General features: G+C 40.9%; 1 protein-coding gene across 4 annotated transcripts in view; it reads left to right on the forward strand.

Moving 5' to 3' along the window:
• The window catches only part of elf2b (E74-like factor 2b (ets domain transcription factor)), a 67,857-nt gene extending 44,043 nt beyond the window's left edge, over nt 1-23,814 (forward strand). For all 4 annotated transcript variants that reach the window (XM_061988392.2, XM_061988394.2, XM_061988393.2 and 1 more), the window contains 7 exons: nt 4,698-4,811; nt 4,985-5,206; nt 8,077-8,154; nt 8,365-8,560; nt 12,247-12,612; nt 15,209-15,365; nt 21,318-23,814. In XM_061988392.2, the coding sequence (XP_061844376.1) occupies nt 4,698-4,811; nt 4,985-5,206; nt 8,077-8,154; nt 8,365-8,560; nt 12,247-12,612; nt 15,209-15,365; nt 21,318-21,869 (1,685 nt within the window). In that variant the 3' untranslated portion in view covers nt 21,870-23,814. The remainder of the gene's footprint in view (nt 1-4,697; nt 4,812-4,984; nt 5,207-8,076; nt 8,155-8,364; nt 8,561-12,246; nt 12,613-15,208; nt 15,366-21,317) is intronic.
• The last annotated feature ends 2,738 nt before the right edge of the window (nt 23,815-26,552 follow it).

Below are 26,552 nucleotides of genomic sequence, written 5' to 3' on the forward strand. Positions count from 1 at the left end.
GTGACAGTGGGACTGCTTTGCTCATTTGAAGAGAACTGGAGGGAAAGGTTTAGGAGTGTAAACACGGAAGTAATCGCAAGCTGCACTACTTTTTGTCATTCAGTTGCCATTAAGAACATTTATTAGAACATTGTCTCCACTCATAAAATACTGTTTTGTGCAACACTTCTACTTTTCATGCAACTTGATTAGTATTTTGCTTTTTATTTGACATTGTAATCTTAGACATATTATGTAGTGCAACAAAGAGCAAATGATTTAGTAAGTTTTATGGAGGCTCTGATATCATTCAGTTTTGCAGCATGTTTCCCCCTTGCATTTAAGCATCTCCCGTTTGTTTTTGAGCCGGGCGAATGAGCGAGACAATCTAAAGATAGCCCTATGCAGTACCTATTGCTTCAGTGCAATATCCAAACATGGAGAGCGCTGGCTGGAACATGCTCTCGTGTTTCCCACCATTGATTGGCAACAGCAGGTGCTCTCTGTTTCTTCTCAGGACCCCAGATACGACATGCATGCGCATTGCACGTCTTTTTATTTTTTTCTATACAATAGTAATCACTAGCTGTATGTCTTCCCCGCCAACCAACTTTGCAAGTTCTTTCTAAAATTTCAAGAATCAAATTGAAAATAACGTATGTGATGCACATAGAGAACATTCAAACCCTTTATTCATTGAATTGAAAATACTGAAATTCTACGACATAGTGAATTTGCAAACAGCTAAAATTATGCACAAAGCAAACTATAATGTGCTACCCAAGAATATACAACAATTATTCTCAACAAAAGAGAAATATAATCTTAGAGAAAAATGTAATTTAAAACATTTGTATGCACGTACAACACATAAGACGTTCAGTATATCAGTATGTAGAATTAAATTATGGAATGGATTAACCCAGGGGTGTCAATTGTCAAAAGAGGTTTTATCCGGCCCGTGGGATGAATTTGCTGATTATGAAAATGAGCCAAAATTTTTGAATGAAAGAAACTGCTGTACTAAATGTGTTCACTAGATGTCACAATAGCAATTCTTTGTATCTTTGTAGATTATGCTACATATGTAAAAATAAATAAACCACATGCTGTTAGGGCACTAGTCGAGGAAAATGAGGAAACTACATAAATAACATCCTGTAATTTGATTTTGATATTATTTTTTTATCTTGATAGATTGGAAATTAACACCAATGAGTTGACTGATGAACATTATCACATAATTTATTCAAAAATAACGACAAAGATAGAATACTATTAACTGCAACATGTAAGTGTAAAAAAACAACACATTGTTTTGTACATTTTTAGAATGTGCTTGTTCTATTTTTAAACAAAGAAAACAATCTGAAGTTGTCTTTATTTTTAAATTATCGTGCTGTGATCTTACCAGTCCGTCCCACTTGGGAGTAAATGTTTCTCCATGTGGCCCCTGATCTGAAATGAGTTTGACACCCCTGGATTAACCAAATAAATCAAACAATGTACTAATATGATCCACTTAAAGAAACTCTTCAAACTTAAAGTGTTTACAAAGTACAAAGAAGAAGAACATTCTGCATTTATATCATCCATCCATTCATTTTATAGATCATCTTATTTATTTCACCATATGAAATATAATTTACTTCACTAATTATTATTTATTTATTTATATATTTTAAATGTTATTAGTTATGGAGTATATTGTGAATACATTGAGAAGAGGAAGTGAACAAAAGTTTAAGCAACTGCTATGTTAAAGAAAAGGGGTAGGATTAAATAAGCTCTGCTTCTTCCTACTCTTTTTCAAACATGTTGAATTAAGAAACTAGAAATTGTGATGTATCATGTTGTATGCTTGCATGTTCCAAATAAACTCAAATTCAACTCAACATGTAGTGTAAAAGTCAAAACATGCACAGAGCCGCTTTGCCATCGCACACTCTAAATCTGTTTGGGGAAAAACATTTAGGAAGTTTTAACAATCCCATTTGTGTAGAAAACTAGCAGTAGTAATTATTTACCTCAAGAGGGCGCCACTTTATAACTGTTCTAGCTTGGGGTGGGTAATACTATCAATCAAATACTAAAATATGACCAGTTTCACTATTACATTACTAGGATTTTCAAGATTATTCAATGATTTTGTGATTTTTGCAATTGACTTGTAAATTGCGGTTACAATCAGAAAAGCAAAAAAAATAATTATTTTATGAGAAATGTAATGTCTAAAAATATTTAAAAAATATTTTAGATAAGTAAAATTGTTATAATACATACACAAAAGCCAAAACTCCTAGTTGCTCTATTTCAAATCTTTTTCAATCAATCAATCAATCAATCTTTATTTATATAGCCCTAAATCACAAGTGTCTCAAAGGGCTGCACAAGCCACAACGACATCCTCGGTACAAAGCCCACATACGGGCAAGGAAAAACTCACCCCAGTGGGACGTCGATGTGAATGACTATGAGAAACCTTGGAGAGGACCGCATATGTGGGTAACCCCCCCCCTCTAGGGGAGACCGAAAGCAATGGATGTCGAGTGGGTCTGACATAATATTGTGAGAGTCCAGTCCATAGTGGATCCAACATAATAGTAGTAAGAGTCCAGTCCATAGTGGGGCCAGCAGGACACCATCCCGAGCGGAGACGGGTCAGCAGCGCAGAGATGTTCCCAGCCGATGCACAGGCGAGCGGTCCACCCCGGGTCCCGACTCTGGACAGCCAGCACTTCATCCATGGCCACCGGACCTGTGCCCCCCTCCCTCAAGGAAAAGGGGAGCAGAGGAGAAAAGAAAAGAAACGGCAGATCAACTGGTCTAACAGGGGGGCTATTTAAAGGCTAGAGTATACAAATGAGTTTTAAGATGGGACTTAAATGCTTCTACTGAGGTAGCATCTCTAATTGTTACCGGGAGGGCATTCCATAGTACTGGAGCCCGAATAGAAAACGCTCTATAGCCCGCAGACTTTTTTTGGGCTCTGGGAATCACTAATAAGCCGGAGTTCTTTGAACGCAGATTTCTTGCCGGGACATATGGTACAATGCAATCGACAAGATAGGACGGAGCTAGACCGTGTAGTATTTTATACGTAAGTAGTAAAACCTTAAAGTCACTTCTTAAGTGCACAGGAAGCCAGTGCAGGTGAGCCAGTATAGGCGTAATATGATCAAACTTTTTTGCCTGAATTGACCAATAAATAGCCTTCCGCCCGATTGTAGCTGAGATAGGCTCCAGCGCCCCCCGCGACCCCGAAGGTAATAAGCGGTAGAAAATGGATGGATGGATGAATATATACAGAAGAACCTGCTTAAGTTGCCAACCCTTATACTTCGAACTCAAGTCCTGGTCCACTGTTTTGTTGAAAAGTTCTTGCTTATTTCAATATACATTGGTGACCACAAAAAAGTTTTGTCTCAAGGGGGTTATTTCTATGACAAAAAAAAGTGTGTTATCCTGACACAACATATGTTTAGTTAGAAAGGGTTTACAGGGTTTCCCCTTGATTGCCACCTTATATGCGGCGGTGGGAGTGTGGCGAGGGCGTGGTCAATATGACATGATCATTTTGATTTGCAATGATTGATATATTTTCCTTAAAAAGGCTAAACAAATGTTTTATGTAATTTAAAAAAACAAATAGTGTTATTTGTTAATAACATTATTAATACTTGTGTGTGTGTGTGTGTGTGTGTGTATGTATATATATATATATATATATATATATATATATATATATATCAGAAACATAATCAGCTGTAACACAAATAATTTGACTTGGTTGACTGCTCTCTTTTTTTCAATGCTGTTTCAATTGCTGCTTATTGCAAATGGTAACACTTTATTTTGCCCTCCCTGGATGTTGCAATCTAGTTTGCCAAATATGTAAACCGTCCTTTGAATTAGATTTGAAAAAAATAACTTGAGGTGTTTTGTTGATATTCGTCACAATAAAGTCACTGTAAAACGAAGTACACTAAAGGAAGTACATTATATATATACACATGAAGTGCCCATACATGCAGGAATCCCATTAGATTAATAATATAATTTGGAATAAACTGAAAAAAGCAATACAATTATGCAGGATGCAGGAATTTTAGTTATTAGAGAGTTCCGGTCTGACGTTTTTTCACGGGACCCATTTCCGGCGTTGTTGTTGCACTAGTGAGCCACGGATGAGGAGATGCTGCTCTGTTATTGATTGAAGTAAAGTCTGAATGTCATTAAAACAGTTAGCTCCATCTTTTGACACGTCTTCCACTCCCGTCCTGTCGAAGGTTAGCCACGTAAATAAGACCGCCCACAAACCGGCGCATCCTGAAGCGACTTGAAGATGATCTGTAAAACATCTATGTAACCTTTTGACCAAAGAACCACCATCACATGTTATGTAGACCACAAGGAAGTGTTTTACATTTTTTTTAAAAGACCCCTTTAATGCGCTCTATAATCCGGTGCGCCTTTTGTATGAAAATAGACCTGACGAGACCCGCTCATCGGTAGTGCGCCTTATAATCCGGTGCGCCCTATGGTCCGGAGAATACGGTAGTTTCACTGTATATCAATATAAATAAAGCAAAAGCAAACACAGATACGTATGAAGTCCAACATAGAAGAGCACTGAAAAATATCGATCTGGAAATGGTAGTACTAATACCTATGTATATATTCCCTCTAATAGTTTTGTTGATGTTTGTGTTGTGTAGTGGAGGCGTCTGTCCATAGTGCCAGTATGCACTGCTCTGACAAGACCATCGAGGCTGCACAGGCTCTCCTACACATGGACTCACCATCCAGTGTCAGAGAAGACTGTAGTCCAGGTAAAGTTACGATGATTCCTTGTTTGTCTTCATGTAAATCCCGTCTTGGTTTTTGTTTTATTAAGCCAATTTACTGGCATACAATCAGACAGTTAAAGACAATCATTTCAAGTAAACGTTTATATGAACAGAAATCAGATTCAGAGCTATTCCTCTTTCTCTTCACTATGTAGAAGCTTTCATCCCGCCGTATGTAGCAACGCCAGACTTCCTCCATGCTGCCATGCGTCCTGACATCGCAGAGACTGAGGTGGAGATCTCCACAGAAGACTGCTGCGAGGATGACGACGACGACGATGATGACGACGACGAAGAAGAAGAAGAAGAAGATATAGGAAGTCTGTTAGAGGAGCCAGAGCCGGAACGCAGCCATGAGCCTGTCAGGAAGAGAAGAGGTAAATTAGGTGTTCTGTCATCATATTGCACATATGCATGCACTATAGGGTTGTCTCGATACCAATATTTTGGTACCGGTACCAAAATGTATTTCGATACTTTTACCGTATTTTTCGGACTATAAGTCGCTCCGGAGTATACGTCGCACCGGCCGAAAATGCACAATAAAGATATAAGTCGCATTTTTGGGGGGAATTTATTTGATAAAACCCAACACCAAGAATAGACATTTGAAAGACAATTTAAAATAAATAAAGAATATTGAACAACAGGCTGAATAAGTGTACGTTATATGAGGCATAAATAACCAACTGAGAACGTGCCTGGTATGTTAACGTAACATTTTATGGTAAGAGTCATTCAAATAACTATAACATATAGAACATGCTATACGTTTACCAAACAATCTGTCACTCCCGATCGCTAAATCCGATGAAATCTTCCTCCCCGGTGTCGCCTCTGGTATGGGCCGTTTCCTTTTTTTCTGCTGCTCGATCGCCGTTTTCTGCTGCATATTTCACGACGTCCGGCTTGTAATCTGCAGTATATGATTTCCTTTTCGGTGCCACTTTAGTTCAGCCCTTCTCAGTTTTTATAAGTTACCGCCAGTGTTGAAATAATCAATTTTAATAGCCACGGATGTAGCAGCAGTTAGCATCCCATAACCCACAATGCACTTCTGCCATGACGCACAATGCACTTCTGCCATGACCCGCCCCCGCCGAATTCTTATTGGTTGACGTGTGTGACGATTGCTGGCGTGTGTGTGACGATTGCGGACATTTGCTTCGTCTCTTACGCGAATGAGATAAATAATAGTATTTGATATTTTACGGTAATGTGTTAATAATTACACACATAAGTCGCGCCGGAGTATATGTCGCACCCCCGGCCAAACTATGAAAAAAAACTGCGACTTATAATCCGAAAAATACGGTAGATACTTTTCTAAATAAAAGGGACCACAAAAAAATAGCATTATTGGGTTTATTTTAACAAAAAATCTTAGGGTACATTAAACATATGTTTCTTATTGCAATCGAAGAACAATTTTGTCCTTAAATAAAATAGTGAACATACTAGACAACTTGTCTTTTATTAGTAAGTAAGCAAACAAAGGCTCCTAATTATTCTGCTGACGTATACAGTAACATATTGTCATTTGTCATTCTATTATTTTGTCAATTATAAAGGACAAGCTGTAAAAAGTTATTATTAATCTACTTTAGGGCTGCAACTAACGATTAATTTGATAATCGATTAATCTGTTGATTATTACTTCGATTAATCGATTAATAATCGGATAAAAGAGACAAACTACATTTCTGTCCTTTCCAGTATTTTATTGAAAAGAAAACAGCATACTGGCACCATACTTATTTTGATTATTGTTTCTCAGCTGTTTGTACATGTTGCAGTTTATAAATAAAGGTTTATTTAAAGAAAGAAAAAAATTAAATTAAAAAAAAATAATTCGCCTCTGCGCATAGCATAGATCCAACGATTCGATGACTAAATTAATCGCCAACTATTTTTATAATCGATTTTAATCTATTTAATCGGTTAGTTGTTGCAGCCCTAATCTACTTGTTCATTTACTTTATTTGTGTTTGTGTTAAGGGATGTATTTCCTGAGTTTATAAACATAATATGATTTTTTATTTTTTATTTATTTTTTAAAATAAAAAATATATTGTGATGGTAAAAAATATTGATGTAATCATAGTAGTATCGACTAGATACGCTCTTGTACTTTGTATCATTACAGTGGATGTCAGGTGTAGATCCATCCATGACATTTGTTTACATTGTGACACTGGTGAGCTACGGTGTGTAGTGAAGCATGTTTAGCTATTCCTCGTCCTGCAGGGATGATACTTGTAAGAAACGTACTTTATTTGTCGCCATGGAGGCGAGGATTAGTGATTTAGAAGTAGCTAAAACACTGCAGATTGCAGATGGACATTAGCCGCTAACTAGCTAGCCATGTCTTAAAGCACCTCTTCCTGAGGGCGTTTCAGTGTTATAGCTTCACCTTTATCTTTAGTTTTTAATCCAAAATGCGTCTGTTCTCCCTTTTCTGTCTACACACTGTGTCTGCTTGTAAGTACGCCGTGATTGTGCGCTGCCGAACATGCTCCTCTGCTCATAAACCAGCAATGTCACAACTTGACGACAGCGCGCCGTCATGCCTGTAAAAAAAAAAAAATATGGCGAACCGGTACTTTTCAGAGTATAGTACCGTTTTTGCTTCATTAGTACCAGTATACCGTACAACCCTAATGCACTATATAGCTAGCTGTGTTGCAATCGCTTTTCCACAATTACATTCACACGAACATAGCGGCGTTACATACAGTCCACAAACTTTTTTTTCCATGAAAAGGACTGGAAAGACTTCAAAAAAATCCACAAATTCAAAATATAATTTTCCACACGCAATAAAAAAAAAAAAAAAAACAGACAATATATACTTTCTTGGCAGAATAAACTATATATTGTTCTGGCTTCATAGAGCCATATTATTTGTATTTATGTGTTTAAATATATTTATATTCTTCCATTTTAATTTGTAAACGTTTTAGAACGTTTTTTTATAAACACAAATTGGGTGAACACTTCGCTTCACTCCTGGTTTATGAGATGTCAGGTGAGCAAAATAAAAATGTCCAGGTTAATAAAAACATTCGACCAGGTGTGTTATTGATATGGCTTTAAAAACATAGTTATTAAACATGTTTTATTTTTCTTTATAAACACAGCACAATTTAGTGGTCAACATTTACTAAGAAATCAAATTATTTTTGATTTCCAGACATCAGTTTATTGACGGCAAATCGAGTTCTTTTCTAATTCTTATTATTTCCAGCTGGACGGAAACTGAAACCAAGTCAGTCATCTTACTCAGATGATCTCAGCATCCGGAAGAAGACAAGAGAAGGGAAAGGTAAAGTTGCAAAATGTGCTGTTGTTTTGTCCACTTACTGCATACTGTAAGATAAAATGGATTTGTAATTAATGAAATATATTGTTGGCTATTTCAAAATTTTGTTTTGTCGCATATAACACAAAGCTAAGATGTTTTGGCCTGTGATGACCATTCAATCAAATCTGAAGTGGACTAAAGAATATGTTAATGTTGTCATGTGCTTTCCAGCGGGGAACACCATCTACTTATGGGAGTTCCTGTTGGATCTCCTGCAAGACAAGAACACCTGTCCAAGGTACATCAAGTGGACTCAAAGAGAGAAGGGCATCTTTAAGCTGGTGGACTCAAAGGCCGTATCGAAGCTGTGGGGAAAACACAAGAACAAGCCAGACATGAACTACGAGACCATGGGGCGGGCTCTCAGGTAAGGAACCCACTTACCTACCCAGGGAGGATTTTCAGTGGCCTTTGAGACATTTTTACCCAAATTACTGGTCTTTAACTGTACAACATCTAAATCAGGGTGTGGTCCAAACATTTGTTTGAGGTTTGCCACAGTAAAATTAAAGTACCAGTACAGTGGAAAATCAAGTCGCCTCTATTTTAAAGCTATTATCATATATGTTTCTTTTATGACACCATAGGAATTCCAAAATTTGTGGATAAATAGATATGATCAAAATAGTATCAATCTCACAGAGATTCCGGAGCCATTTTGAGAGATAATGAGGAAGCTAGTCATGTGATCGCATGACTTTGCGTGAGGAACCACAGAGCCCTTTCTCATCAACAACATTGCTAATCAAGCAGACTTTAAGAGCCAACATTAATTACTTTTGAAAAATTATGATTCAGGACCTTTATATTTTTGAGCCCGAACACAAAGAAGATGAGCAAAAAGTTATAGAAGCCGAGTAATAGATTCAGTTTCATTGTGGCACTATAGCATCCGCAGCATTGCTAGGCGCTAAACATACATAATCATAATAAACCACAGTAAAACAAACACTTACTGTAATATCTCCATTCTCGCTGGGATGCCCACCGCCGGAAGCTCACATTCCATTTAGATGAAGATTCAATTACAATCCTCATGAAGGGTTAAAAAACTTCCTGCAGCAAGGGTCTTCAGGGGTCTATTTCGCCATTTCAAGTCAACCAACCTGTTGGTCCGTGGCCACATTTGTTGACTACGAGGTGAGAGATGCATGAATTATAATCTAAAATTTACTTTAGGTAAGTTTGAGTCAAAGTAGAAGCAGTGTGTCAACAATAGCAGCGTAAATGAGCATAAGCTCACTGCTTTCAATGCACGGCTAAAATAGGCCGTCTGCGTTAGTGCTCATAATAACAAAATATCACTCATATTTGGTTAATTTTCAGGTCAAGACATGAAAATGAAGTTTTTTATTGCTAGCACTTTCTGGAAGGTTTTAGAGAGAGAGTAAAATGAGCGCAACAGCGGACCCTCGATCTTTTGACTGAATTGTTAGCTATTTATTTACAATTTTGAATGCATAAAAAGCCAAGCATATGTTCTTGTCTTACATAAGGATTGTCAATGATAAAAGCCACATCTCTTTCCAATGTTTGCGTATTTCCAGTATGACTGATCAGATGGACCGACAGGCATAAGCGTTACTACCGTGATGTCAATCTTCGAAAATAGCCGAAGGTATTCGGAGCGGAAAAGTCAAAATGGCTGACTGAATTTATGATGTTTAAACTGTGTTTTTATAAACTTTGCGGATTGTAAATACAATTGGATATAGTTTTATACAATGAAACACAAATAAGCATAGAAAGTTAACTTGTTTTTCCACTCTGATGGTACTTTAAAGGATGGGGGACACTTTGATACATTTTCTACATTATATATGCTAAAAGCGAGTCCGAGTGGACCATGTTCCGCACCTCTATTGTCGAGGCGGCTGATTGGAGCTGTGGCCGCAAGGTAGTTGGTGCCTGTCGTGGCGGTAATCCTCGAACCCGCTGGTGCACACCAGCGGTGAAGGATGCCGTCAAGCTGAAGAAAGAGTCCTATCGGGTTCTTTTGACTCATAGGACTCCGGAGGCAGCGGACAGGTACCGACGGGCCAAGCGGTGTGCGGCTTCAGCGGTCGCGGAGGCAAAAACTCGGACATGGGAGGAGTTCGGAGAAGCCATGGAAAACGACTTCAGGACAGCTTCGAAGTGATTCTGGACCACCATCCGCCGCCTCAGGAAGGGGAAGCAGTGCACTGTCAACACCGTGTATGGTGAGGATGGTGTTCTGCTGACCTCGACTGTGGATGTTGTGGAGAGAATACTTCGAAGACCTCCTCAATCCCACCAACACGTCTTCCTATGAGGAAGCAGTGCCTGGGGAATCTGTGGTGGGCTCTCCTATTTCTGGGGTTGAGGTTGCTGAGGTAGTTAAAAAGCTCCTCGGTGGCAAGGCCCCGGGGGTAGATGAGATCCGCCCGGAGTTCCTTAAGGCTCTGGATGCTGTGGGGCTGTCTTGGTTTTGGAACCTCTGGATTGGCAGACCGGGGTGGTGGATCCTCTCTTTAAGAAGGGGAACCGGAGGATGTGTTCAAACTATCGTGGGATCACACTCCTCAGCCTTCCCGGTAAGGTCTATTCAGGTGTACTGGAGAGGAGGCTACGCCGGATAGTCGAACCTCGGATTCAGGAGGAACAGTGCGGTTTTCGTCCTGGTCGTGGAACTGTGGACCAGTTCTATACTCTCGGCAGGGTCCTTGAGGGTGCATGGGAGTTTGCCCAACCAGTCTACATGTGCTTTGTGGACTTGGAGAAGGCATTTGACCGTGTCCCTCGGGAAGTCCTGTGGAGAGTGCTCATAGAGTATGGGGTATCGGACTGTGATTGTGGCGGTCTGCTCCCTGTACGATCAGTGTCAGAGCTTGGTACGCATTGCCGGCAGTAAGTCGGACACGTTTCCAGTGAGGGTTGGACTCCGCCAATGCTGCCCTTTGTCACCGATTCTGTTCATAACTTTTATGGACAGAATTTCTAGGCGCAGTCAGGGCGTTGAGGGGATCCGGTTTGGTGGCTGCAGGATTAGGTCTCTGCTTTTTGCAGATGATGTGGTCCTGATGGCTTCATCTGGCCAGGATCTTCAGCTCTCACTGGATTGGTTCGCAGCCGAGTGTGAAGCGACTGGGATGAGAATCAGCACCTCCAAGTCCGAGTCCATGGTTCTCGCCCGGAAAAGGGTGGAGTGCCATCTCCGGGTTGGGGAGGAGACCCTGCCCCAAGTGGAGGAGTTCAAGTACCTCGGAGTCTTGTTCACGAGTGAGGGAAGAGTGGATCGTGAGATCGACAGGCGGATCGGTGCGGCGTCTTCAGTAATGCGGACGTTGTATCGGACCGTTGTGGTGAAGAAGGAGCTGAGCCGGAAGGCAAAGCTCTCAATTTACCGGTCGATCTACGTTCCCATCCTCACCTATGGTCTTGAGCTTTGGGTTATGACCGAAAGGACAAGATCGCGGGTACAAGCGGCCGAAATGAGTTTCCTCTGCCGGGTGGCGGGGCTCTCACTTAGAGATAGGGTGAGGAGCTCAAAGTAAAGCCACTACTCCTCCACATCAAGAGGAGCCAGATGAGGTGGTTCGGGCATCTAGTCAGGATGCCACCTGAACGCCTCCCTAGGGAGGTGTTTAGGGCACGTCCGACCGGTAAGAGGCCACGGAGAAGACCCAGGACACGTTGGGAAGACTATGTCTCCCGGCTGGCCTGGGAACGCCTCGGGATCCCTCGGGAAGAGCTGGACGAAGTGGCTGGGGAGAGGGAAGTCTGGGCTTCCCTGCTTAGGCTGCTGCCCCCGCGACCCAACCTCGGCTAAGCGGAAGAAGATGGATGGATGGATATGCTAAAAGCAGTCTACTGATATTAATATATGCTAAGATATCTGAACTAAATAGGGGATAAAGCTAATTAGTTTAATATCTGACACATCATGAACAATCATTTTTATTGTTGGACTATACAGAGAGTCAATAAAAAAAAAACAAGCTGTAGGCTGAACGTGTCCCACGGGCTGCACCTTGGACAACCTCAGTCCACCATCAAGGATTAAAATGTAGTTTCCACCATCTTGTTTTTCAGATATTACTACCAACGTGGCATCCTCGCTAAGGTTGAGGGCCAACGGCTGGTTTATCAGTTCAAAGAAATGCCGAAAAACATTATCGTCATTGACGACGACAAGGCCGACATGTCTGTCGCTGATGACCCAATGGAGACGACCGCGTCCTACGAGCGCATCCCGCAGCCATCAGATGTGATGCTCAAGGGGTCGGGCCTGTCCCCCAGGAAGCCCAACATCCTGCGAGGCGGGAACCGAGGCCACTTGGTTCATTCGTCTGCTGCTTTGGGCAACAAGACCTTGGCAGTAAGCACCCCAAGGACGCTGTCAGGAGATGGCAGCCGGAATCAGCAAGCGGCTGTCCTTTCCAACCCTTCGGGGCCCAGGTAAGAAGTTAAAAATATCAAAGCAGGGTTTCCCCCAGCTTGCCAATATGCTTGTGGGGGCGTGGTCTATATGACATCATCAAAACATTTGCTTAACGGTCGACGATGCACATATTTTCTTTAAAAAAAAAAAAGGACAAAAAATGTACATAAATTTGAAAACAAATCTGGTATTAGTAATCCGTTTTAACAGATTTTTCTTTATTATATTATCGTTTTGCTCTATCTTTATAATTATTTTTGTACAGTGTAATGTAACACAGGCCGTTACAGGAACAACGGAATAAAAATGTAAACATGCTATGGCAGTGGTTTATATTTAAAGTTAAAGTACCACTGATAGTCACACACACACTAGGTGTGGTAAAATTGCTCTTTGCATTTTACCGATCCCCTTGTTCCACCCCCTGGGAGGTGAGAGGAGCAATGAGCAGCAGCGGTGGCCACGCCTGGGAGTCATTTTGAAGATTTAACCCCCAATTGCAACCCTTGATGCGGAGTACCATTTTTATAGTCTTTGGTATGACTCGGTCGGGGTTTGAATTCACGATCTACCGAACTTAGGGCGGACACTCTAACCACAAGGCCACTGAGCAGGCCTTAAACGCTGATTTGTTTCTTTTGCTGTCATTCAAAAAGGGATTCAGCCTCAGACAGATCACCCAATCATTACTTCTCATTCATATTCAGAGACGCTCGGCTTCCGTGAGCTGCATTTATCCAATGACTGTGCTGAGATAGGCTCCAGCTCCCTCCGCAACCCTGAAAGGAATAAGCGGTAGAAAATGGATGGATGTATAGTTTGGCTGCTGTGGAACAGGCCACTCTATGCTCCAAATGAATGAGAAGAAAGTCGCGTCAGCTGTCCCGAAAGTAGATGAATCTGAATAAAAGTTGAACGCATTCTAGCGCATTAGTCAATGAATTGTGAGCACAAAAGTATATATTTGATAGGGCTGGGAATCTTTGGGCACCATTCGATTCTTGGGGATAACGACTCGATTCGGAAGTGATTCTCGATTCAAAACAATTCTCGATTCAAAATCAATATTATACAGTAGGTGCTATTCTATGATTAACCACATTCCTCCATAAAATGGATGAGCAGCTCTGATAAATGTATATTACTTCTACCCAAACATTTAAATAAAACCAAATACAAATAAGGCAACAAGAGAAGTATCAATACTTATTTTAGTAAATCTGTACAGCAGATTTGGGCATCGACATCAACTATATGATTTGTCCGAGTGGTTGTTCAAAACATGTTTAAAAAAAAAAAAAATATATATATATATATATCTATATATCTATATTGTAGCTGAGATAGGCTCCAGCGCCCCCCGCGACCCCAAAGGGAATAAGCGGTAGAAAATGGATGGATGGATATATCTATATCAATCAATCAATGTTTATATAGCCCTAAACCACAAGTGTCTCAAAGGGCTGCACAAGCCACAACGACATCCTCGGTACAGAGCCCACATAAGGGCAAGGAAAAACTCACCCCAGTGGGACGTCGACGTGAATGACTATGAGAAACCTTGGAGAGGACCGCATATGTGGGTAACCCCCATATATATATATATATATATATATATACATACACACACACACACACACACACAGGCCAAAAGTTTGGACACACCTTCTTATTCAATTAATTTTCTTTATTTTCAAGACTATTTACATTGTAGATTGTCACTGACAGCATCAAAACTATGAATGAACACATGTGGAGTTATGTACTTAACAAAAAAAGGTGAAATTCATGAAAACATGTTTTATATTCTAGTTTCTTAAAAATAGCCACCCTCTGCTCTGATTACTGTTTTGCACACTCTTGGAAATGCTCTCGATGAGCTTCAAGAGGTAGTTGCCTGAAATGGTTTTCACTTCACAGGTGTGCCTTATCAGGGTTGATTAGTGGAATTTTTTGCTTTATCAATGGGGTTGCGACCATCACTTGTGTTGTGAATGAGAAGGTGTGTCCAAACTTTTGGCCTGTACTGTATATATTTTGATTTATGATTTTTTTATATGGATTAAGAATTGTTACAAAAAAGAATTGCAAGTCAATAGAAAATATAACTTTTTTTGACCCCCCCCCTAATTATTTGATACATTTTTTGGGGTACATTTTAGGGGAAGCTGTTTTGCAGTCATAAAGCAATTGGCACTGCCAATACCCATTTCCCCTAAAAGGATTGGCTCCAATGGCTCGGTCAGTCTGGCTGCAGTGTAAAACGGGGCTGTGCGCGTGCCGTAGGTAGAGGAGAAGCTGGCCCAACATGAGCCAAGGTGCCGGTCTTACCGCCAAGGCTCCAGACTATGGCGTGCGTCTTGCTTACGATTGATCAGGGTTTTTCGGTGGCTGAATTTTCAGTGTATCATTAGTCAAAAATGTGTAAATATTTAGCTACCGGTATATGTAATGTATTACTTCAATGTGTTTTCCTTTAAAAGATCCTGATTTGTAAGGGGTGGCAGCTTTCATATTGCTGTGGCGCTGCGCCACTGTTCATTACATGAAGGGTACCCCTGCAAAGTGGTGTCCCCGATACTCAAGTATTAAGACTTTCCATCTGATTTACAGGACAATGCGGGTTGCCATGCAGGTGCCGGTCGTCATGACCTCGTTAGGCCAGAAGATCTCTACAGTTGCTCTGCAGCAGCCAGCAGTAAGGACAGGGACATCTGGCCATGCAACAATCCTGTCCAGTGCTGCTGGAGGCACCAACTCCCAGCAGAAGGTGGGTTTGCTGGGTAACGCCTATTTTTTTAACCTGGTTGATAGGTTTCTTTCAGGGGAGCTAACTGGAAAATATGGACCGTATTTTCCGGATTATAAGGCGCACTGCCGATGAATGGTCTATTTTTTATCCTTTTTCATACAAAAGGTGCACCGGATTATAGGGCGCATTAAAGGAGTCATATTATTATTAATTTTTTCTAAATGTAAAACACTTCTTGTGGTCTATATAACATGTAATGGTGGTTCTTTGGTCAAAATGTTGCATAGATGATGTTTTACAGATCATCTTCAAGCCGCTTTCTGACAGTCTCTTCCGGATGCGCCGTTTTGTGGGCGGTCTTATTTACGTGGCTCACCTTCGGCAGCATCTTCTCCCCGTCATCTTTGTTGTAGCGGTGTAGCGTGCAAGGACGGGAGTGGAAAAAGTGTCAAAAGATGGAGCTAAATGTTTTAATGACATTCAGACTTTACTTCAATCAATAACGGAGCAGCATCTCCTAATCCGGAAACAGCACCGGAAATGTGTCCCGTGAAAAACCGTCCGACCGGTCTCTCTAATAACTATAGTTCCCTGGGTGAATAATGTAAACTCACTATACCGGTATGTTTTAGCGCTTTTATGGTGAGTTTACTGACAGATGTAAGTAAGAACTTTACACAAATTTATATTAGAAATGGCAACAGCGGAGGATGAATGTCCCATAAAAAGAAGAAGCTTATCGACTACGGTGTCATCACAGACTACCAAGGCGGACTCGCGCAATTTTACAGGACTTATGCAGATCCCAAATACACACCAGCAGGTATCAGATGGTAAGAAAAGTTGCTTTTGCATAATATTGCGAAACAAAACGCCAGAAAAAGTCTTACCTTATACACACACCATAATAATGCTCGTATGTTGAAGCACAGTACAATCCATCAAAGCGGTGTGGCTTCAAAGCTTACCAAAGTCGTTGTAAAATATTTTGATAGATTTTTGAGCGCAGTGTGTAATGTTCTATATTACTATCTACTCAGACAACTTCTGTCCAGGTGAGATGCATGATTTATGATCTACAATAAACTTCCAGGGAGCAAGGAAGCGAGGAAACACCTCACCAGTCGAAATTGTACACAGACTTGTGATCCTGGCGCCGCTATAGTTAGTCTGCATTCACGCTTATAATAACAAAATCACTTATACTTGGTTAATATTCAAGTCACAAAATGTACACTGGAGTATTGTTGTCGCTTTTTGAATGGTTATATAATGGGTTTTAATGGAGGACATCCCATTGGCTGTGCTGTAAGCGGACTTTTATTTACTTTTATTTAATATTTAGAATGCATTAAAAAATCCATTCATCATGTCTTTCATGATGATTGTGAACGATAAGAAAAATTAAAAAAAAGTGCAGTTCCCCTCCAAGCCGCTTTCTGACCATCTCTTTAAAATGCTCCGTTTTGTGGTCGCTCTTATTTCGTCGTCCAGGTCAAGCCCCCGTCGACTGCGTCTTTTCCCATTAGCCATGTTGTAGTTTTTGCGCTTCCATATTGAGTTTACTGACATAAGTTCAAACTAGGGATGTCCGATAATGGCTTTTTTGCCGATGTCCGATATTCCGATATTGTCCAACTCTTAATTACCGTATTTTCCGCACTATAAGGCGCACCGGATTATTAGCCGCACCTTCAATGAATGGCATATTTCAAAACTTTGTCCACCTATAAGCCGCCCCGGACTATAAGCCGCGCCTACGCTGCGCTAAAGGGAATGTCAAAAAAACAGTCAGATATATTATTAAAATTTGACTGACCTATTAAAAACCAGCGTTCTAACAACTCTGTCCCAAAATGTACGCAAATGTGCAATCACAAACATAGTAAAATTCAAAAGAGTGCATAGCAATAGCAACATAATGTTGCTCGAACGTTAATGTCACAACACACAAAATAAACATAGCGCTCACCTTCTGAAGTTATTCTTCATTCGTAAATCCTTCGAATTCTTCGTCTTCGGTGTCCGAATTGAAAAGTTGGGCAAATGTGGGATCCAAAATGGCCGGTTCCGTCTCGTCGAAGTCATCGGAGTCAGTGTCACTGTTCAGCAGTTCTGTGAATCCTGCCTTCCGGAAAGCTCGGACCACAGTTGTGACCGAAATATCTGCCCAGGCATTTACGATCCACTGGCAAATGTTGGCGTATGTCGTCCGGCGCTGTCTGCCTGTCTTAGTGAAGGTGTGTTCGCCTTCGGTCATCCATTGTTCCCACGCCGTTCGCAGTTGTGATTTGAATGCCCTGTTGACACCAATATCCAGCGGTTGGAGTTCTTTGGTTAATCCACCCGGAATGACGGCGAGTGTTGTATTTGTGTGCTTCACTTGTTTTTTTGACACCATCTGTGATGTGGGCGCGCATAGAGTCGTATATCAACATGGACGGAGCTGTGTGGAAAAAGCCACCCGGCCTCTTCGCGTAAACTTCCCTTAACCACTCGCTCATCTTTTCTTCATCCATCCATCCCTTCGAGTTAGCTTTTATGATGACGCCGGCTGGAAAGGTCTCTTTTGGCAAGGTCTTCCTTTTGAATATCACCATGGGTGGAAGTTTCAGGCCATTAGCATGGCAAGCTAGAACCACAGTGAAGGATGACTTCTCATTCCCTGTGGTGCGAATATTCACCGTACGTGCTCCCGTTGTATCCACAGTATCCACAGTGCGGTTCACAGGAATATCAGTTGCTGTGAAATAGTAATCCGTGTGCGGATGGAGAGATTGCGTCTTTTCATGAACCGGATCCTTGTCGCTTAGTAGGAGCCATTTTGTGGTCTTTACAGATGTAAACAGGAAATGAAACGTACGGTAATATCCGCGCGCTTTTTCTTCTTCTACGCGGGCGGGAGGTTGCTTACAGTAGAAGAAGAAGCGCTTCCTGTTCTATGGGGGCGGGTGCTTACCTTGGCGGTTGCTTGCGTAGAAGAAGAAGCGCTTCCTGTTCTACCGGGAAAAAAGATGGCGGCTGTTTACCGTAGTTACGAGACCGAAACTTTATGAGAATGAATCTTAATATTAATCCATATATAAAGCGCACCGGGTTAAAAGCCGCACTGTCAGCTTTTGAGTAAATTTGTGGTTTTTAGGTGCGGCTAATGGTGCGGAAAATACGGTACCGATACCGATATCAACCGATACCGATATATACAGTTGTGGAATTAACACATTATTATGCCTTATTTGGACGACCAGGTATGGTGAAGATAAGGTCCTTTTTTTTAAAAATAATTAAATTAAATAAGATAAATAAATTAAAAACATTTTCTTGTATAAAAAAGAAAGTAAAACAATATAAAAACAGTTACATAGAAACTAGTAATTAATGAAAATGAGTAAAATTAACTGTTAAAGGTTAGTACTATTAGTGGACCAGCAGCACGCACAATCATGTGTGCTTACGGACTGTATCCCTTGCAGACTGTATTGATATATATTGATATATAATGTAGGAACCAGAATATTAATAACAGAAAGAAACAACCCTTTTGTGTGAATGAGTGGGAGGGAGGTTTTTTGGGTTGGTGCACTAATTGTAAGTGTATCTTGTGTTTTGTATGTTGATTTAATAAAAATAAAAAAAAACATACCGATAATTTCCGATATAACATTTTAATGCATTTATCGGCCGATATTATCGGACATCTCTAGTTCAAACTATACGCTACTTTATATTCTAAATGGCAACAGTGAGGATGCATGTGCACGTGCATGTGAGTGCCCCACAACAAGAGGGTAGAGAAAAAGAAGGGACTTATTGACTGAAACATCAGACTACAATAGCGGAATCGCACAAAGCTGTTCGGGTAAACTTCCCCCGTATATGGAGATAGGTGCTGATATAGTAGGCAAAATATGTCACTAAAGTCTCAAATTCCAAACTGCTCCTTTTGGAGCAAGTTTGAAAGAAGGCAAGATTTTTTTTTTATAAATCTCCGCCATGCGTCCATGGTATTATTTCACATTTTGGGACTTAATGCAGATCCCAAGTTCACAAAAACAGGTACCAACAGGTTAGAAAAGTTGGTTTTACAGGACTGGTCCATCAAGTCGAAAACATGGCAGGCTCGCCCCACAGTACATGCATGCACGCAATAAGGACACTTACAAAAAGTTTTAAATCAATGTGATCGTTCCTCCCGTGGGTTGATGAATGATGCATCAGCAGGTAGAACCATGTCATGCTAAAGACCATTTCTTGAGTACAATGGCAACATTTGTGAGTAAAGTTAGAATTATCTTTGACCCAGAACACTGATGTAACTTTTTGCTGCAATTCAAGAACTGTTACGGTCCGTCTGCATCGGTGCCAGCTGACTGAAGAAACCGCTTGTTGGTCCATTTTGATGTTTGTAATTTAAAAAAAAAAAGTCAAAATATGCTAATTAGGGTTGTCTCGATACCTATATTTTGGTACTGGTACAAAAATGTATTTCAATACTTTTCTGAATAAAGGGGACCACAAAAATGGCATTATTGGCTTTATTTTAACAAGAAATATTATGGTACATTAAACATGTTTTTTATTGCAATCGAAGAACAATGTTGTCCTTAAATAAAACATGAACATACTAGACAACTTGTCTTTTAGTAGTAAGTAAACAAACAAAGGCTCCTAATTTAGTCTGCTGACAACATTATAAAGAACAAGTTGTAAAAAAGTATTACTAATCCATCCAAATTGTTAATATCTGGTTTTCTGTTTCAACATGTCCTATCTACACTTCTGTTAAGTATTAATCACGTATTCTAGGGACGGCGTGGCGCAGTGGAAGAGTGGCCGTGCGCGACCCGAGGGTCCCTGGTTCAATCCCCACCTAGTACCAACCTTGTCACGTCCGTTGTGTCCTGAGCAAGACACTTCACCCTTGCTCCTGATGGGTGCTGGTTAGCGCCTTGCATGGCAGCTCCCTCCATCAGTGTGTGAATGTGTGTGTGAATGGGTAAATGTGGAAGTAGTGTCAAAGCGCTTTGAGTACCTTGAAGGTAGAAAAGCGCTATACAAGTACAACCCATTTATCATTTATCATTCTTCTGTTTGGATACTTTACATTAGTTTTGGATGATACCACAAATTTAGGTATCGATCCGATACCAAGTAGTTACAGGATCATACATTGGTCATAATTTAAGTTCTCATGTGTCCAGGGACGCATTTCCTGAGTTTATGAATATAATATGAATTTTTTTTTAAAGAACAAAGATTTTGTGACGATAAAACAAATATTGATTTAATCATAATAGTATCGACTAGATACGCTATTGTACTTGGTATCATTACAGTGGATGTCAGGTGTAGATCCACCCATGGCATTTGTTTACATTGTGACGCCGGTGAGCTATTGTATCCTACAGTGTGTAGTGAAGCATGTTTAGCTATTCCTCGTCCTGCAGGGATGATACTTGTAAGAAACGTACTTTATTTGTCGCCATGGAGGCGATGATTAGTGATTTAGAAGAAACAGAAACATTGCGGATGGACAAAAGCCGCTAGCTTGCTAGCCATGTCTTAAAGCACCTCTTCCTGAGGGTGTTTCAGTGTTATAACTTCACCTTTATCGTTAGTTTTTTCGCCAAAATGTGTCTGTTCTCCCTTTTCTGTCTACACACTGTGTCTTCTTGTAAGTACTCCGTGATTGTTCGCTGCCGAACATGCTCCTCTGCTTGTAAAACCAGCAATGTCATGCCCTGGAACCGGTACTTTTCAAACGGAGTATAGTACTGTTTTTGATTTATTAGTACTGCGATTCTATACTAGTACCGGTATACCGTACAACCCTAATGCTAATACTTACAGTATATATAATAAGACATGTTATGTTGGTGTTATAGGTGACAAGACCTTATTTGTTAATTGTCAATTTAGAAAAAATGGCCTCCAGGCACGACTGAGATGGATGTCATTTGTTTGCTGTAGGTTGTCATCCAGACCATCCCCACGATGGTACCGGCCACCGCGGAGAACGGAGAGAAGATCACGGTCCAGCTGGCCAAGATCATCACAATCCCCGCCCATCATTTGGCTCAGTGTCAGCTTCAGACCCCCACAGATGTCAAGTCTGGCGTCGGGGGCTCGACCCCGGGAATCGGCCTCCTCGGAAGCCCCCTGACGGTCCAGACCCTCACACCGGTCAGCGTGGCCTCAGGAGCGCAGGTGATGAGGTTGTCCATGCCGACTCAGGCGCAAGCGCAGACTCTGGTGGTGTCGAGAAGCGTCAGCGGCGGGGGGGCGGTCACGGTGTCGACGGCCAATCAGACGATGGTGGCGGCGCCACGCATCATTAGTGGCGTTTTCAACGGCTCCGAGCTGGTGGTGGGAGGGGACAAGCTGAAGGCCGCCGGCGTTCCAGTACAAGCTGTGCAAATGGCGGTGGCGGTCCAACAGAACCAGGCCAAACCCCGAAGGGACCCTGATGTGCTAAGCAAAGAGATGCCTGTCGTCATAAAGACTGAAGAGCCCGAATGTTGAGAATCTTCCTCCTTGAAAGTGAGTTATGACATCATTGTTACTCCATACCAGCAGCAGGTGGTCTTTTTTTGGTCGTGGGGAACTTCTTGCATAGAACCTGGAAGTATCCAACATAGGAACACAGACTTCAAGGGACCAGCCCAGATCCACTACCAAGTTTTAACGTCTCAATCACCCACTGACTTTTTCAAACAACACTACAACAAATTAGAAACTTCAACAGACAAACAATGGAGCTTCAGTGAGATGTTTGTAGAAATATTTTCTGCAACAAAACCCAGCAATCTGACTTCAGTCACTGTAATAATGGTGTGTGTGTGTGTGTGTGTGTGTGTGTGTGTGTGTGTGTGTGTGTGTGTGTGTGTGTGTGTGTGTGTGTGTGTGTGTGTGTGTGTGTGTGTGTGTGTGTGTGTGTGTGTGTGTGTGTGTGTGTGTGTGTGTGTGTGTGTGTGTGTGTGTGTGTGTGTGTGTGTGTGTGTGTGTGTGTGTGTGTGTGTGTGTGTGTGTGTGTGTGTGTGTGTGTGAAAGAGATGTGTATAAAACACACATATTGTATATCCATACACACATACATGTATATGAATACACGGGGTGAGCCGAAAGTGGGTATACAAAATGTATTTCAACTACCTGGTACAAAATTAAATAACACCAGGGTTTCTTAATTCGCCCCGAGTCAAAAATACAGGCTGTTAGCAACTTCCCTGTTCTATTTTTAAAAAATTGTTTTAACGCCACAAGATGGCGTTCATTGCATTTGAAGTATCAACACGGGTGACCAGCATCCAGCAGCTCTATCCAGCTCTGCATGCACTACGAATATTATTACCGTTCTGCTGTTGGACTGATCGATGTCATACATTTTTTATGAACGGAAGATTTCAAATTGTACACCACAGTTCACACAGGAATGCAATGTGTAGTGGAGACTAATGATGTAGTCATCAAATTCACATAATTGGACATGACACATGTTGGTAAAAAAAAACGTTTTAGATCTGCTGAAAGGCTCTTCTTTTTGCTACTTTTTATTTACTGTAGGGGGCTCTGATTACTTGCCTCTAAATTGGCGACAGTAATGATCCCTCCTGCTAAGTCTTCTTTTTCTCTGGCAGACCAGGCGTGTTAATGAATTGAATGAAAATGTATTTCTGGGGAAACGCTGTACCTCCTAAAGGCCATCCTTTGTGCGTGTGTGTGTGCGTGTGTATACTATATGTATATGACCACACGTGTGTATATATAATAGCTACTATATGGTTTACAGAGCAGCCTTACATTGTTTTCTTTCTCATGTAGTGTCTGAAAGGTAAGCTGAGCTGAAGTTAATTTTGTTGTTTTTCTAACTTTACCAAGCACAGTATTATAGAAAAAAAATAAAAAAGATCTAACATTTAAATTCTCATGAGCTGACTGGGTTTAGCATACTACCACAAAACCACCATCATGTATGCACAAGCTGCACTGCCACCTGTGAAGAAGATACACTTTTTAGCTTCTGGATGAAAAGCAAGTCTGCTTCTTTTTGGTGTACTTTTTTTTTCTTTGTGTTTTTTATATATATCAGGAATACGCAATTCAAGTTAAATACAATTGTTTAAATGTTTTTTCAGTTTCAGAATTTAGCTGTACTTTGCAGAACATTCTTAGAATTATTTTCTAATGTAACAAATATGTATATAACCTAATCTTTTTTTTTTTGCTAAAGGTTGTATAAAAAATACTGAATACAATGTCAGTCTTAGTCTGATGTCACTCAAAAGGTCATTTTTTTTGTCATGTTTGCTCGTGTCCGACATTTCATAATTTTTTTTTAAATCAAAAAAGAGGGAAAATACAGAAGTTTGTGTTCAGACTGAACTGTTTGTATATTCAACATTTGAAGTATATTTTGTTGTACTCTTGTTTCAAAGTGTATTAAAGTAGATTTTACTCAAGCATAAAACATTTGAAACCTATTGTGTGTTAAAATATGTATTTACCTATTTGCTTTTTACTTGGAGTCTTTAATGCCAAAACACTTCATTTTTGCAAAACATTAACAAACTTGGACTTTTTATTTATTAGATCATACTTTCTGGATTATTTTGATATCTTAAATCAATCCCAAAATCAAATCAAAATCCCAATGTTTTGAGGACATGTGTAGGGTCTACAAAGAGTAGATATTGAAGTACAAAACCCACAACCAGTGAAGTTGGCACGTTGTGTAAATAAAAACAGAATACAATGATTTGCAAATCCTTTTCAAAAAAAATTTGGCAAATCATTAACTTAGAATTTAATGGCAGCAACACATTGCAAAAAAGTTGGCACATGGCCTTTCCTTTTAACAACACTCAGTAAATGTTTGGGAACTGAGGAGACCAATTTTTGAAGCTTTTCAGGTGGAATTCTTTCCCATTCTTGCTTGATGTACAGCTTAAGTTGTTCAACAGTCTGGGAGCTCCGTTGCGGTATTTTAGGCTTCATAATGTGCCACACATTTTCAATGGGAGACAGGTCTGGACTACAGGCAGGCCAGTCTAGTACCCGCACTCTTTTACTATGAAGCCACACTGTTGTAACACGTGGCTTGGCATTGTTTTGCTGAAATAAGCAGGGGCGTCCATGAAAAAGACGTTGATTGGATGGCAACATATGTTGCTCCAAAACCTGTATGTACCTTTCAGTATTAATGGTGCCTTCACAGATGTGTACAAACCCCGTTTCCATATGAGTTGGGAAATTGTGTTAGATGTAAATATAAACGGAATACATCCATCCATCCATTTTCTACCGCTTATTCCCTTTGGGGTCGCGAGGGGGCGCTGGAGCCTATCTCAGCTACAATCGGGCGGAAGGTGGGGTACACCCTGGACAAGTCGCCACCTCATCGCAGGGCCAACACAGATAGACAGACAACATTCACACTCACATCCACACACTAGGGCCAATTTAGTGTTGCCAATCAACCTATCCCCAGGTGCATGTCTTTGGAAGTGGGAGGAAGCCGGAGTACCCGGAGGGAACCCACGCAGTCACGGGGAGGACATGCAAACTCCACACAGAAAGATCCCGAGCCCGGGATTGAACCCAAGACTACTCAGGACCTTCGTATTGTGAGGCAGATGCACTAACCCCTCTGCCACCGTGAAGCCCTAAACGGAATACAATGATTTGCAAATCCTTTTCAACTCTTATTCAATTGAATGCACTACAAAGACAACATATTTGATGTTCAAACTCATAAACTTGATTTTTTTTTTTTTTTGCAAATAATAATTAACTTAGAATTTTATGGCTGCAACACGTGCCAAAGTAGTTGGGAAAGGGCATGTTCACCACTGTGTTACATGGCCTTTCCTTTCAACAACACTCAGTAAATGTTTGGGAACTGAGGAGACACATTTTTTAAGCTTCTCAGGTGGAATTCTTTCCATTCTTGCTTGATGTACAGCTTAAGTTGTTCAACAGTCCGGGGGTCTCCGTTGTGGTATTTTAGGCTTCATAATGCGCCACACATTTTCAATGGGAGACAGATCTGGACTACAGGCAGGCCAGTCTAGTACCCGCACTCTTTTACTATGAAGCCACGTTGATGTAACACAGGGCTTGGCATTGTCTTGCTGAAATAAGCAGGGGCGTCCATGGTAACGTTGCTTGGATGGCAATACATGTTGCTCCAAAACCTGTATGTACCTTTCAGCATTAATGGTGCCTTCACAGATGTGTACCGGTAAGTTACCCATGCCTTGGGCACTAATACACCCCCATACCGTCACAGATGCTGGCTTTTCAACTTTGCGCCTATAACAATCCGGATGGTTCTTTTCCTTTTTGGTCCGGAGGACACGATGTCCACAGTTTCCAAAAACAATTTGAAATGTGGACTCGTCAGACCACAGAACACTTTTCCACTTTGCATCAGTCAATCTTAGATGAGCTCAGGCCCAGCGAAGCCGACGGTGTTTCTGGGTGTTGTTGATAAACGGTTTTCGCCTTGCATAAGAGAGTTTTAACTTGCACTTACAGATGTAGCGACCAACTGTAGTTACTGACAGTGGGTTTCTGAAGTGTTCCTGTGCCCCTGTGGTGATATCCTTTACACACTGATGTCGCTTGTTGAGGCAGTACAGCCTGAGGGATCGAAGGTCACGGGCTTAGCCGCTTACGTGCAGTAATTTCTCCAGATTCTCTGAACCCTTTGATGATATTACGGACCGTAGATGGTGAAATCCCTAAATTCCTTGCAATAGCTGGTTGAGAAAGGTTTTTCTTAAACTGTTCAATTTGCTCACGCATTTGTTGACAAAGTGGTGACCCTCGCCCCATCTTTGTTTGTGAATGACTGAGCATTTAATGGAATCTACTTTTAACCCAATCATGGCACCCACCTGTTCCCAATTTGCCTGTTCACCTGTGGGATGTTCCAAATAAGTGTTTGATGAGCATTCCTCAACTTTATCAGTATTTATTGCCACCTTTCCCAACTTATTTGTCACGTGTTGCTGGCATCAAATTCTAAAGTTAATGATTATTTGCAAAAAAAAAAAAGTATCAGTTTGAACAGCAAATATGTTGTCTTTGTAGCATATTCAACTGAATATGGGTTGAAAATGATTTGCAAATCATTGTATTCCGTTTATATTTACATCTAACACAATTTCCCAACTCATATGGAAACGGGGTTTGTAAGTTACC

The sequence above is a fragment of the Nerophis lumbriciformis genome, linkage group LG27 (genome assembly GCF_033978685.3).
Source record: "Nerophis lumbriciformis linkage group LG27, RoL_Nlum_v2.1, whole genome shotgun sequence".
Lineage (NCBI taxonomy): Eukaryota > Metazoa > Chordata > Actinopteri > Syngnathiformes > Syngnathidae > Nerophis > Nerophis lumbriciformis.